The 14382-nt window shown below is 41.5% G+C and overlaps 2 protein-coding genes across 2 annotated transcripts in view; both read right to left on the bottom strand.

The window, feature by feature from the left end:
- Positions 1 to 599: 599 nt before the first annotated feature.
- Positions 600 to 9935, bottom strand: cln3 (CLN3 lysosomal/endosomal transmembrane protein, battenin). Its single transcript, XM_080510818.1, has 15 exons — positions 9877 to 9935; positions 9739 to 9775; positions 8883 to 8979; positions 8715 to 8792; positions 8526 to 8605; positions 8343 to 8428; positions 8050 to 8122; positions 7582 to 7725; positions 6523 to 6650; positions 5691 to 5743; positions 2864 to 2932; positions 2732 to 2787; positions 2419 to 2512; positions 2175 to 2315; positions 600 to 909 (listed from the first exon to the last, which is right to left on the bottom strand). The coding sequence occupies exons 1-15, from the start codon at positions 9932 to 9934 to the stop codon at positions 793 to 795; spliced, it is 1311 nt and encodes a 436-aa protein (XP_080366944.1). The 5' UTR covers position 9935; the 3' UTR covers positions 600 to 792.
- Positions 9936 to 12116: 2181 nt separating this feature from the next.
- The window catches only part of dus1l (dihydrouridine synthase 1-like), a 9855-nt gene continuing 7589 nt past the window's right edge, over positions 12117 to 14382 (bottom strand). The window contains exons 13-14 of the mRNA XM_080510825.1: positions 14174 to 14249; positions 12117 to 12502 (exon numbers count right to left, since the gene is read on the bottom strand). Of these exons, the coding sequence (XP_080366951.1) occupies positions 12366 to 12502; positions 14174 to 14249 (213 nt within the window). The 3' untranslated portion in view covers positions 12117 to 12365. The remainder of the gene's footprint in view (positions 12503 to 14173; positions 14250 to 14382) is intronic.

The following is a 14382-nucleotide window of genomic DNA, read 5'->3' as shown; positions in this document are numbered from 1 at the left end:
ACTGTTGGTAGTGCTCTACATTTTATTAAAAATTTTGCCTTTTCATAATTACATTATTTGATCATTTTGAGCCATTTTGTATTTTTAAACACTCAGTTTTTGCGCTTCATTCATGTACTACATTACGGAAGCGTATTGCATTCACATGACAAAAATAAAATCAAGAATAAAATACATTGTGTATTATATTAAACTGGGCCCAGTACCATGTATAATATTAATAATAATAATAATCATAATACCATGCCATTGTGCATTCATTAATAGGCCACTCAAACGTTACACAGGTTCACATATTCATGTTTTTATTTGAAAACGTGCGGATCGCGGAGCATTTCATCGCCGTTATTTATAAACCTTCACTATCAACAGACGCCACAATCCAGTGTGCGTGATAATCAAACGTACATCTTCCAATGGACATTTTAAGCTCCCACGAGGGACGGCGCTCACTCAAAAGTACCGCTTTTTGTTTATAGCGAATAAAACAACTGATAGAATCACATTCAGGGACAAAAGCGTGGGGCGACGTCAGAATCATCCGGTCTGTATATTCAAACGGTCTTCATCAATGGAATGTTAATTAAAAAAAACAAACGGCAGGTATTAGTACTTTACTCCGTCGTGAAAATACACGCGTCAGTAAAAACTGTTAAACGTCAGTTTGTTTGTTTTTCAGGCCACCCGTTTTTTTTTAAATGTAAAAAAAATAAAATAAAAAGCAAGAGTATAAAAACAGTTTCCGACACTTAAAAGGCTCTGAATCATGTAATATTGAGCCTCGTCTGCCGATCAGAGGGAGCAGAAGTATCTGTGCACGGGAAACGCCGCCAGGCCGGCCAGAGCGATGCCCAGACTGTCTCCCACGCTGGCGGCCGCCATGGCGAACTCCCTCTGTCTGTCTGCAGTCTGCAGGAGAGAAAACAACAACAACAACAGGAGGTTCATCCCCTCTGGACCACTTCCTGTCCTCAAGCACAGGCTCTGCTTACTGTTATTTTCAGTGCATACATATAAGGAGGTATAGTTTTTTTTATTTTTTTATTTCTTAATTATTATCCGTTTTATGGATATTTTCTTCACCTCCCCCGGTTTTTCATTTTCTTATTTTATTTACCTGTATAACTAACTACCATCAACATGCTGTAAACAAATAGTGTTGCATCTGTGTACATAGAACTGTTGTTGGTCTGTGAGTCGTTTGTTTGGGAAATAATCAAAATGAAAAAGAAGAAGAAGAAAAATGCAACTCAAACAGATTCAACACAGACTGTAGGTCGGGTCTCTCACACACACACACTCTCACACACACACTCACTCACACACACTCACACTCTGACACACTCACACCTGATTTTAATGGCTTCAATCTTCTTTTTCAGGTTTTTTGACATTCTGACTGTTTTAACCCTTCTGGCTCTTTTCAAAGCAGTTTGTTGTTTTTTCCCCCTTTTTTCTTTTAGAAATCCACAGTTTTCCACCCATTACTTGTAGTTTCTGCTATTTTCCCCTCATTTTAGCCACTTCAGTTGAGCCTTTTTAAAAGAGCAGGTATTTTTTTTAAATTAATTATTATTATAATGTATTCAGGGAAGGGCCTACAGAAGGGCCAGAGAGCGGCAGGTTGGGGACCCTGGTACTTCAGCCCACGACGCGGAGAACACGAGAGTAAAACCCTGGTTTGAACACGTCAAGCAGTTTTACTCCTATTTGATCTGCTCCACTTGTGAGAACAGTCTCCTGAGAAAAGTCTCTCTTTGCCTGATGGATGAACTTAAAAGTTGGACTTTTTTTTTTTAATTCTTTTGTTTTCTTTGATGGAAGTACATGTTATAACTTATATTGAGAATATTATAATTCATCATTATTGTCAATGAGTATTTTCATTTATGTATGTACTTATTTATTTATTTTCTCTTCATTTATTGCTCAGAAATTTGGTGAATATTTGTTGGTGTATTTTCTTATTTTTTCCAATAATGCCATATTTTTAAATTGTTCAAAATGTTGGTTGCTGTATCGTTTTAGGAATATTAAAAATAATAAAGATATGCTTAAAAAAAAAAAAAAAGTTGGACATTTCACCAGACGCAGCCGTTCCTGGAGGTCCAGACGACTTGCAGCTCTGATTACCCGTCAGTTGATTTATGACTGACTGACGCTGAGCGTTTCACCTCTTTGCTGATGAAGTAGAAAGTGTTGACGTAGGCGGCCCCTCCCAGCAGGCCCTCGCACAGGACGATGGCGAACACCAGCCAGGCGCTGGGCAGGAACTGGTACAGCACGGCCAAGAAGAGAAACGCTGCATTGGACACCTGTGAGGGGCAGAGGGGCGGAGGTCCAGTCGGTTATATCTCCTTATAGTGGCCGTGAAGAAGAACAAGGTGGGATTTTCTTTGTATTCCAACGGTTTGTGACCTGGAGCAGAGCGAGGAGCCACAGTCTCCTGATCTTGATGCAGCACAGGGAGGAGCGGGAGAGCAGCACACCCACCTGGTACACCGTCTGGTACCTGCACACACACACACACACACACACACACACACACACACACACACACACACACACACACACACACACACACACACACACACACACACACACACACACACACACACACACACACACACACACACACACACACACACACACACACACACACACACACACACTGATGACACACCGGCCGACTGTCCAGCGGGACTGTGGAAAGTGGTGGTGGTTCACAGACCAGCGGTACTGCTCCGCGTGGGACAGGAAGAAGTGTCGGAAGAAGAGGAGCTCCATCTGGAGGAGGAACACGGACGCTTTAATCACCTCCGCCTGCTTGTTGCCCGGGAGACGAGAGGAGAACGGGACTCACCAGACCCTGGTTGATGAAGTACTCGGCGAAGTAGACCAAACCCAGAGGAAGCACGAACTTGAGCAGACCCTGGTGACGAAGAAGAAGGAGAAGAAGAAGGAGAAGAATGAGAAGAAGGAGAATAATGAGTATAATGAGAATGAGAAGAATGTGAATGAGAAGAATGAGAATAATGATAATTAGAATGAGAATAATGAGAATGAGAATAATGATAATTGAAGCATGAGAATAATGAGAATAATGTGAATGAGAATTGAAGAATGAGAATAATGAGAATGAGAATTGTAGCATGAGAATAATGAGAATTAGAATGAGAATAATGAGAATGAGAATTGTAGCATGAGAATTGTGTCATGAGAATAATGAGAATTAGAATGAGAATAATGAGAATGAGAATAATGAGAATTGTAGCGTGAGAATAATGTGAATGAGAATAATGAGAATAATGTGAATGATAATTGAAGCATGATTGAAGCATGATTGAAGCATAATTGAAGCATTCTCATTCTAATGAGAATTAGAATGAGAATAATGAGAATTGAAGCATGAGAATAATGATAATATATGAATGAGAATTGAAGCATGAGAATAATGAGAATTAGAATGAGAATAATGATAATTGAAGCATGAGAATAATGTTAATGAGAATAATGTGAATGAGAATTAGAATGAGAAGAATGAGAATTGAAGCATGATAATAATGTGAATGAGAATTATAGTATACTATAGATTTATAGTGGCATGAGAATAATGTGAATGAGAATTATAGCATACTATAGAATTATAGTGGCATGAGAATAATGAGAACTAGAATGAGAATAATGATAATGAGAATAATGAGAATGGAAGCATGAGAATAATGATAATGAGGATATGAGAATTAGAATGAGAATAATGAGAATTGAAGCATGAGAATAATGAGAATAGTGATAATGAGGATATGAGAATTAGAATGAGAATAATGAGAATTGTAGCATGAGAATAATGTGAATGAGAATTGTAGCATGAGAATAATGAGAATTAGAATGATAATAATGAGAATGAGAATAATGAGAATAATGTGAATGAGAATAATGAGAATAATGTGAATGATAATTGAAGCATGATTGAAGCATGATTGAAGCATAATTGAAGCATTCTCATTCTAATGAGAATTAGAATGAGAATAATGAGAATTGAAGCATGAGAATAATGATAATATATGAATGAGAATTGAAGCATGAGAATAATGAGAATTAGAATGAGAATAATGATAATTGAAGCATGAGAATAATGTTAATGAGAATAATGTGAATGAGAATTAGAATGAGAAGAATGAGAATTGAAGCATGATAATAATGTGAATGAGAATTATAGTATACTATAGATTTATAGTGGCATGAGAATAATGTGAATGAGAATTATAGCATACTATAGAATTATAGTGGCATGAGAATAATGAGAACTAGAATGAGAATAATGATAATGAGAATAATGAGAATGGAAGCATGAGAATAATGATAATGAGGATATGAGAATTAGAATGAGAATAATGAGAATGAGAATAATGAGAATAATGAGAATTGAAGCATGAGAATAATGAGAATAGTGATAATGAGGATATGAGAATTAGAATGAGAATAACGAGAATGAGAATAATGAGAATTGTAGCATGAGAATAATGTGAATGAGAATTGTAGCATGAGAATAATGAGAATTAGAATGATAATAATGAGAATGAGAATAATGAGAATTGTAGCATGAGAATAATGTGAATGAGAATAATGAGAATAATGTGAATGATAATTGAAGCATGATTGAAGCATGATTGAAGCATAATTGAAGCATTCTCATTCTAATGAGAATTAGAATGAGAATAATGAGAATTGAAGCATGAGAATAATGAAAATAATGTGAATGAGAATTGACGAATGAGAATAATGTGAATGAGAATTATAGACTATTACTATATTACTATAGATATGATCTATATTACTATAGAATTATAGTGGCATGAGAATAATGAGAATGAGGATATGAGAATTAGAATGAGAATAATTAGAATGAGAAGAATGAGAATTGAAGCATGAGAATAATGATAATAATGTGAATGAGAATTGAAGCATGAGAATAATGATAATAATGTGAATGAGAATTGAAGCATGAGAATAATGAGAATTAGAATGAGAATAATGATAATTGAAGCATGATAATAATGTTAATGAGAATAATGAGAATAATGTGAATGAGAAGAATGAGAATTGAAGCATGAGAATAATGTGAATGAGAATTATAGTATACTATAGATTTATAGTGGCATGAGAATAATGAGAATAATGTGAATGAGAATGATAGTATACTATAGAATTATAGTGGCATGAGAATAATGAGAACTAGACTGAGAATAATGAGAATGAGAAGAATGAGAATGGAAGCATGAGAATGATGAGAATAATGATAATGAGGATATGAGAATTAGAATGAGAATAATGAGAATGAGGAGAATGAGAATAATGAGAATTGAAGCATGAGAATAATGAGAATAGTGATTATGAGGATATGAGAATTAGAATGAGAATAATGAGAATGAGAATAATAATAATGAGAATGAGAAGGAGAAGAATGAGAAGAAGCAGAAGAAGAAGAAGCAGAAGCAGAAGCAGAAGAAGCAGAAGAAGAAGAAGAAGAAGCAGAAGAAGAAGAAGAAGCAGAAGCAGAAGAATCAGAAGAAGAAGAAGAAGCAGAAGAAGAAGCAGAAGCAGAAGAAGAAGCAGAAGAAGAAGCAGAAGAAGAGAGTCAGCAGTGAGAAGCAGCTGCCACTCGGAGGTTGCGGTGGAGGAAGACTCACCCTGAGGGTGTGGAGCTTCTCGGTGAGGCTCAGCGGTCCGGAGCTCCGGCTTCCTGCCACAGTAAAGGAGAGTGAGTGAGAGGAGGAGGCCTCGTCTGGACGGGAGGAACACGTCGCTCTGAAACCTCGGGGAACATTTCAACAGCCTTTACGCAGGCGAAGGGCTGATCCTGGATTCAAGAGGAGCTCCTGTTTTCTAACAGACGTCCGAGTGTTTATGAGCTCTTATTAAGGAAAAATGTCAACGGATCAGATCTGCCGTCTGGATTTACTGATATTCAACACATTTACACAGCTATTTGGGAATTGGGGCTCATAATAAACCACAGGAGAGGAGAGGAGAGGAGAGGAGAGAGGATAGAGGAGAGGAGAGGGGAGAGGAGAGGAGAGAGGATAGAGGAGTGGAGAGGAAGGGAGGAGAGAGGACAGGATAGAGGGGAGGAGAGGAGAGGAGAGAGGAGAGGATAGGATAGAGGAGAGGAGAGGAAGGGAGGAGAGAGGAGAGGATAGAGGAGAGGAGGAGAGCTCCACACAGAAAAGAACACAGATTAAAAAGAAATTAAAATATCCCTCAGGTGGATCAACGAGAAATAGAGAATATTAAATGTTAAGAAATGCAGCATTAGTAGAAATCACTATTTCCCAGAGGAGTGACAGAGTCCCAGGAGTGAGAAGCTTCACGATGTCCTGAGTCCAGTGGCATCGTGTCGCTCGGCGACCGGCGAACCAATCAGACGGTCTGCAGGAGGCCGAACGCCGAAGGCCAGTCCGGGTTTCATGGAAGACTCCAGAAACGACGCGAGTGAGGCGCAGACGAGCTGGAAACATTTACCGTGGACGGACTCGTCCTCTCCGTCGTCCATCAGCCTCCGGGTGTCCTCCGGTGTCGGGCCTTCACGTCCCGGCTGACTGCTTCTCCACTGGGGGAACGACGGCGGCGGCGCCAGCAGGAAGAAATAGCTGCCGGCAGCCAGAAACAGGAAGAGCAATTCATCAGTGTCGGTTAAAAACAAAAAATACCCCGACTCAGCTGAAAGCAGCCACAAGGTGGAAGTGGAAATATTGTATCAAAATTGAAATGTCACATTGTGGAACAAACACAACAAAACTGATAGAATACCAGGTGTTCTAATCACTAAAGTTACTCCTCCAACCCGACTCCTAAACTTTCCTTCAGATGAATGAAAAAAAAAAACACAAAGAAAATACGAGCGAGGAACCGAGGACATGTTTTACCGTATTTTATACCAGGATACTAAAAGCAAAAGGACATTATGACTCGTGTTTATTTAAATAACTGAGGTCATGACATCAACCACAGGAAGTGTTTAGAAGTGACCTCAGGGTCGTGTGAGGAGATCAAAACCTGAACGACGACCTCACTTGACTGCAGGACAGACGGGGACATGAGAGAGACATGAGAGAGACATGAGGTGACATGAGGGGACATGAGGTGACATGAGAGAGACATGAGGTGACATGAGGAGACATGAGAGAGACATGAGGGGACATGAGGTGACATGGGAGAGACATGAGAGAGACCCGAGGTGACCTGAGAGGACATGAGGTGACATGAGAGAGACATGAGGGGACATGAGGTGACATGAGAGAGACATGAGGGGACATGAGGTGACATGAGGAGACATGAGGTGACCTGAGAGGACATGAAGGGACATGAGAGAGACATGAGGGGACATGAGGAGACCTGAGAGGACATGAGGGGACATGAGGAGACATGAGAGAGACCTGAGGTGACCTGAGAGGACATGAGGTGACATGAGAGAGATGTGAGGTGACCTGAGAGGACATGAGAGAGACATGAGGGGACACGAGGGGACATGAGGGGACATGAGAGAGACATGAGGTGACATGAGGGGACCTCCTCCCTCACCTGGTCAACATCCCCACAGGAACCACCAGCATGAGCTGCAGCGTGAGTCGAGGTGACAGTCCTGCCTGGACCAGGCCCGAGTACGACAAGGCTCCAGCTACACCTGCTCCACCTGTACCTGAACCCCAACCTCCCAGGACCTCTCTGTGGGGGGGGGGGGGGGGACAGAGGAGAGAGAGAGAGACAGGGGAGAGAGAGAGAGACAGGGGAGAGAGGGGGGCAGGGAGAGAGAGAGAGAGAGAGAGAGAGAGCGAGAGAGAGACAGGGGAGCGAGAGAGAAGGGAGAGAGAGCATGAGAGACATGGACAGAGACACAGGGAGAGGATGAGAGACAGGAAGGAGAGAGAGAGCAAGAGAGAGAGGAACTCTTTGACACACAGCTGATGATAGATTGTAACCAGGATCACTAAAAAACGACTTTTCACAGTGTAAAGTAGAATCATCTGGAAACATCTGGTTTGATTCTACCTGCTGAAGAAGACGGTGAGCGAGAGGAAGGACAGTTCTCCTAATCCTGCACTCACACTGGCACAGATCACCCCTGGAAACACACACACACACACACACCTCATATATCTGCTTAAAATACTTGAAAAGGTGTGTGTGTGTGTGTGTGTGTGTGTGTGTGTGTGTGTGTGTGTGTGTATACAGGGATAGTGGTTATGTACTGTATGTGATTGCACAAAATGTTTGAAATGCCACATACCTGAAATGAATAAAAAATAAACCGTTTTAGAAATATCACAAAACAGAAGATGTACCAATGATGCTCATCCACACAGCAAAGGAGAAGGACATCAGGAGGAAACTGAGAGCCGCCATCAGGACACAGAAGAGCACACGGACGCTGAAGAGAGAAGAACACAACGTAATCAGCACGTAAACCCAACGTCTTCATTATCCTGTTGAATCTCCATCCAGTCACAACGAGAGCAGGTTTTTACCCATAGGGCACTTTGTGAACCACAAAGGGGGCGAACAGCTTGATGACCAGAGTCGGGAGGATGTCGGCGAGAAGCACCGCCTGGGAGGAGAGGAAGAGTGACAAACAAACCTCCATCGATGAGAAGAAACCTTTTTTTTTTTTTTATTTGATTTATCATCATCGTCATCATCAGTGTGTGTTTAGTTACTGCGGTGGAGACGGGGTTACAGTCATAGCTGCTGCTGCTGTTTGCAGGCTGGACGTCCACGTCCAGCGCGGGTGTCGTCTGGAACGCAGTGGAACAACAACACATCACTTCCACAGCCGCTTTTAGACGTTTGCGCACAAAAACAAGGTCAAACGTGGGCGTCCTTACCGACGCCGTAGTATTTTCTGAGCTCTGCTTTTTGAGGATGTCGTGAGCGGCGCTCAGCATCACGACGTAACCAAAGTTGTTGCACAATCCCAAGATCCTGAAGGAGAGAGGACCACAGAGGAGACCTGAGGTCGTGGACGTGTGTATTATTGTGTATAAACAATAATGCAACGCACAAACGTTTCAAACGACGTAAAAACTAAAACAGAACAAGACGCTGTAATGGAATGGTCAAACTACAATGCTCTATGTGTGTGTGTGTGTGAGTGTTAAACAGGATAGTCTAATGTAACAAGGCGCTATATATATACATATATATAATTATAATAATAAATAAATAAATATATATATATATATACACATACACACGAAAATAATCTATTTATTTCAAAAGACAATTAAAACAATGACACAATGCTAATGGGATCATAGCAATAATTAAGAATATTAATAATCATATCAGCAATAATTCCATAATTCATAACAATAATGTATATTTCCTGTCCGAAAGGAGCAGAGAGAGAAACTTGCTTATTTCCCTCCCGAGCCCTATTCTGTCTTAATTACCTGCATAGATGAATAAAATATAATATAAACATATATATATATATATATGTATAACTGTATCCCTCCGCAACACGAAGCTCTTATTGGTTAACTCGGTGTCACGTGACGAAACCCGGAAAAACAACCCGAACTCGCCGCATATTCACATTACGTCATAAAACCCCGCTTGTACACTTAAAACACACACGCGCTGTGCTTGACGACACCAGATACATTATTGAATTAATACGAGTTGAAGAATTGTGTGCAAAGTGTTAAATTAAAGCGCGTGACAGTTTCCCGGACTCACCAGAAAGCAGCCCAATTCCTCCATCGCTCACGCCGGCCTGGGGAAAAAAACAACCACAGCGACGTTAGACAAACCTCCAGCGGGGAGGAAACTCACCGAGGAGGGGCACTAATGTCATAAGAACCCCCCCCCCCCTACCGTCACTGCGGGGTGGAGGACCCCGGGGCTCTGGACGCTCCGTGTCCGGCTCCTCCATGTTCACACTAGCGATGATCACATTTGAACGAATCGTTCAAAACCCGCGAGTCACTTTACTGAACGGTGACTCACGAGTTTTCACGTTCATTAACTCGTTCACTGAGTCATTCTTGCTCCAGCCTCCAGCTGCAGAGAGGAAAATATAAGTGTCACTGTTCTGCAGCTCGTCTAACTCCATTACTCACTTTAGTCGCCCTGTGAGAAAAGCAGCTGTAATGCTAAAAGAGCTGCTAACACCAGCTTGTAGCTGGGCCGCTAACGCTAGCTGCTAAGCCCCTCCCTCACCTGAAAATCTGCAGCTGCGCGCCGCTCAGAAAGTTTCTGAGTGACGGCAGAGAAAAAAAAAACACACTTTGTTTGTTCTGGGTGTTCTGGATGTCAGGTATTTATTCAGTTTAATCATTTATCTAATTTATTTTCTGATTCAACTAAACCTCAGAAACAACACACATAATCTAGAATAAGGAGACCAGGACCACTAAAAACTAGTGTGTACTTATTGTTTATTTTCCTCAGAAGTGTTTCATCATTTTACTATGAATACATGATTCTCCCCCGTGGTTCATGTCGCAGTTCAGCTGAGCCTCCAGGTCCTGGAGCGGGTGGAACTAGTGCGCATGCGCAACTGAATCAATTGACTCAAATGACTCAGACAACCGATTCACTTGGATGAACGACTCAAAACCCGTGAGTCCGTTCAAGGAGTCGGGTTTCTCATCACGAGTTCACACAGCCCCGGAGGAGGAGGAGGCGGGTCGTCCAAAGAACTGCCGGATTCACAGTAACCCTCCGCCACGAGAAGGTAGATCTACACACCTCGAACAGCATACGCCTGACAAAGTATATAACTGTAGCATTACGCTATTAACCAAGTATTACTGTTTTAATTAAACAACCAGCCGCATATCTGAAGCCCCGCCTTCTTCCTTATAGACATTTAGAAATAGAATAGACTTTACAACCAGAACCATAGAAATACAATACAATTCATCCGTTCACTGTTACTGTCTATTTATTCTATTTTATACCATACTTTGTCACTTTACTGTTTATATGATTATATGGTGTATATATTTGTACATTTTTATTTTTAATATATTATTGTTACATGCCTTTTTGCACTGTGGGTCCGAGAGGACTGACATTTCATCTGTGCTGTATGTCATGCACACTTGACAATAAAGCTGACTTTGACTTTGACTTGACTTTGCTACACTCCTCGATCCACAGACAAGGGTTACTAACTAGTATCTAGCCTTTTATAGCTTGAGCAAGGACCCTACTGGTATAAATTCTTCTTTTAAACTGCTCGTGACTAGAAGGCACTCATTAAGGCGACACTTTGATTCTACAAATACAAGCAGCTGCATAACTAGTCCCTGTTGGTAAAATTGATGTGTTTTGGAGGCGATTGACTTGAAATGACAAGCGAGGAAATGAGACGAGAGCACAAACACGGACTCCACAAGCCAGCAGGAGGAAAGGCGGTTTAAAGAACAAGACACTTGACTTGGTGAAGAACTCCATGGTTTTATTGCGACGCGTCTTGGGTTTTGTGGAGCTGCTCAGCACTTTGTGTTGCACTTCAGTGGACCCAATTGTTGGATTAAACGTTGCTTTGTTTGTATACGTGTTCCTTTAATCCGCAAAGGGACAGCAGATCCGACTGTTTTGCCAATTGATACTCAGCAAAGACCTGAAGTTAGTCACAATTTGTTGTGCTGATCACCGGCTGGTTGAAGGAACCAGAAGCCATGGCTGCAGTGTGACTGAAACATGAGTCAAGAGTTGTGTTATGAGCCACAACAATACCTTTTTAACTGAAGAAACCGATGAAGGCCGGACTTTACTTTGACAGTTCAAGAAAGAAAAATCCAGAGGCTTTGTCAGATCGTTTCAAAGTTCAAAAAAATAAGTCGCCTTTTATTTCTGATGGACCCAGCAAACGTAGGTGCTGCTGCATCCGGACCACTCTGGTTAAAAAAACAAAAAACTGTAATTGCTGAGTTTATAATCCAAATGCTCTGCTCTCATCATTTTCCAAAACAAAATGTAAACTTCATGGAATTTACATTTAAATGAGTCCTCAGATTACAAATTAAAACTTTATAAATGACACCGACCCTCCTTTTTAGCAGCTGTTCCCCCCCACCCTCCCCCTCCCCCCCAGTGGTTCATTGTCCTGGAAGTCCTCACAAGTCGCACACGCTGAAGTTGAGATGTGTGGATACACGTCCCGTGTCCCAGCTTCAAGTCCTGGACAGACGACGCCCGCCGCTTCGTCCACCACCTGGATGACGCCGCGTCTCCGTCAAGCGGCTTCACGGTTATTAACCGGGAGCTTCGCCGCCTTCGGTTGGTCGAGGTGTTGCCGTTAAGAGCGGACGGCCGGTGGCACGTTTGGCGTTTGGCAGCTCGGCCCGTGGCGCTTACGGCAGCAGCTGAGGCTCTGTGGTCGGCGGTTCTGCCCCGGAATGGAGGCGGGGTCTCCCCGAGTCCCCGCTCTGCTCCTCCCCCTCCTCGGCTCGACGCTTCTCTGCTTTGGTTTTGAACTTCAGCCCGTGGCCTGGTCAACACACACAACCGGCAGATCAGGACGAGCAGGAAAAGCTATTTAAATAAAACGGCTACAATTTTGAATACGAGTTTTCGGAGCCCATCTAGTCTTTGCGTCACTTTTGTATGGAGATCGACGCATTGTGGCTCTTCAGCTTCTTTGTAGTACATTCTACAATACATAGAAAAGCCTTATAGAAGTGTATAACATGTGCAAGTACACTATTACCATTGGTATTATAAGTATACTATTACTATTGGTATTATTATTATTACTGATATATATATATATATAGTTATTTTATTGCTACCATATTGTTATTGTTATATTATTGCTACCATTATTAGTAGTACTATACACGAGTATTATACACTATTACACATTGTTTATCTGTATTATTATTATATAATGCCTACTTCTAATGGCTCTGCCACTGCACCTTACTATCTATTTATCTTGCTTTTATCTCCTGCTTATTTCTAAGTGCCCATGTTCCGTTCTGTGTTTTACTTTATGTCTTATACCCAGATATTTTTATTTTTTAATTTTTTACTTTGATTTCTATTCTATTGTATTTTATACTATTTGTATGTACCAGATTGCTCCAACAAAACAATTTCCCTTTGGGGATGAATAAAGTAATTATCTATCTATAAGTTGCATTACCTTTATTTTGAAAGGTGAACATGTTGTTCAGATGATTTTATTTGGTTTCCTTGATTAAAAATATGATGGTGAAAATTGCAGATGTGGTTTAGTCTGACCCAGGAGAGCAGCAGGGGAGCTGATGAGTCACACGGTGACCTTTAACCTCAGAAACTGCTAAACGGAGGCAGAACAGACGCTTCAGGTACTAACCACAATATCTACTAATTATATTACGTCTCACATCTTGTCCCTTTAAAAAGTGGAGTTTGTGTTACAGATTTATATCTTGTGAAAAGTGACATTTGTACTTACAAAAAAAACACAAAAAACTACTTTGACATTTCTGTCAAATATAACACAAAAAAGGACAATTATACAGTTTTCATGCACCTTGAATATGTGAATTTACCCATGAAAGTTACTAAATTTAAAACATAATATCCTTAATGACAGACATAAAGCAGCGATATTTGACCAACGATGAAAAGTGGAACGAGAATGTTGCAGCACTGTCACTTTTAATCGAACATTTCCTGTGATTCTATTTGGAGTGCATGGACCACATGGGTCCTCATCCAAGATGGCTGCCACTAATTGAGCTCCAATAGGCGGGGGGCTGTAGTATTCAGGAGTGTGTGCATGTCGATGGCCTGTAGCCGCCGACAGGAGGCACTGCAGTGGTCACACTGTTAGCTTTCATACGGGTTCACGTGAACTGTTGAGCGTTCCCGCCGCTCGGCGCCACGAACATCTCCTTCATACTGCCGCTACTACGCGAGTAGCTAGCGTGTGAGCGTGTCAAAGAGCAAGTACGAGACAGCACTTCCTGTTTCATGGCGAAGGAGGGGTACATCAGGGGCCTCCGGGGCCACACCCTCAGAGTGTTTCAGAAGATGTAAACATATTTTCAGCGGTAGGTTGCAAAATCTGAGGCCTGGAGGAGCCAGCAACACCGTGAGCAAGTGTGTGTGTGTGTGTGTGTGTGTGTGTGTGTGTGTGTGTGTGTGTGTGTGTATTTGTGTGTGTACGTACTTGGACAGTCGGCCACCTCTTTGAAGGCCTTCTTCTTACAGCAGCCCCGGCACAGGTTGAAGACACATTTATTTCCCTGGAGTTTAAAATATTGAATATATTAGGCATTAAAGTTGAGAAAGAAATACATCGTCAACATATTGTGAGACATTAAAGAGGCCATATTATTCAGCTTTTCAAAACTTTCACATGGTCTGGTGGCTCCAGAA

This window comes from Blennius ocellaris (genome assembly GCF_963422515.1).
Source record: "Blennius ocellaris genome assembly, chromosome: 16".
NCBI classification, from domain to species: Eukaryota; Metazoa; Chordata; class Actinopteri; order Blenniiformes; family Blenniidae; genus Blennius; species Blennius ocellaris.
Note: the sequence above shows the minus strand (reverse complement) of the source record. Positions and strands in the feature narration are given on the sequence as shown.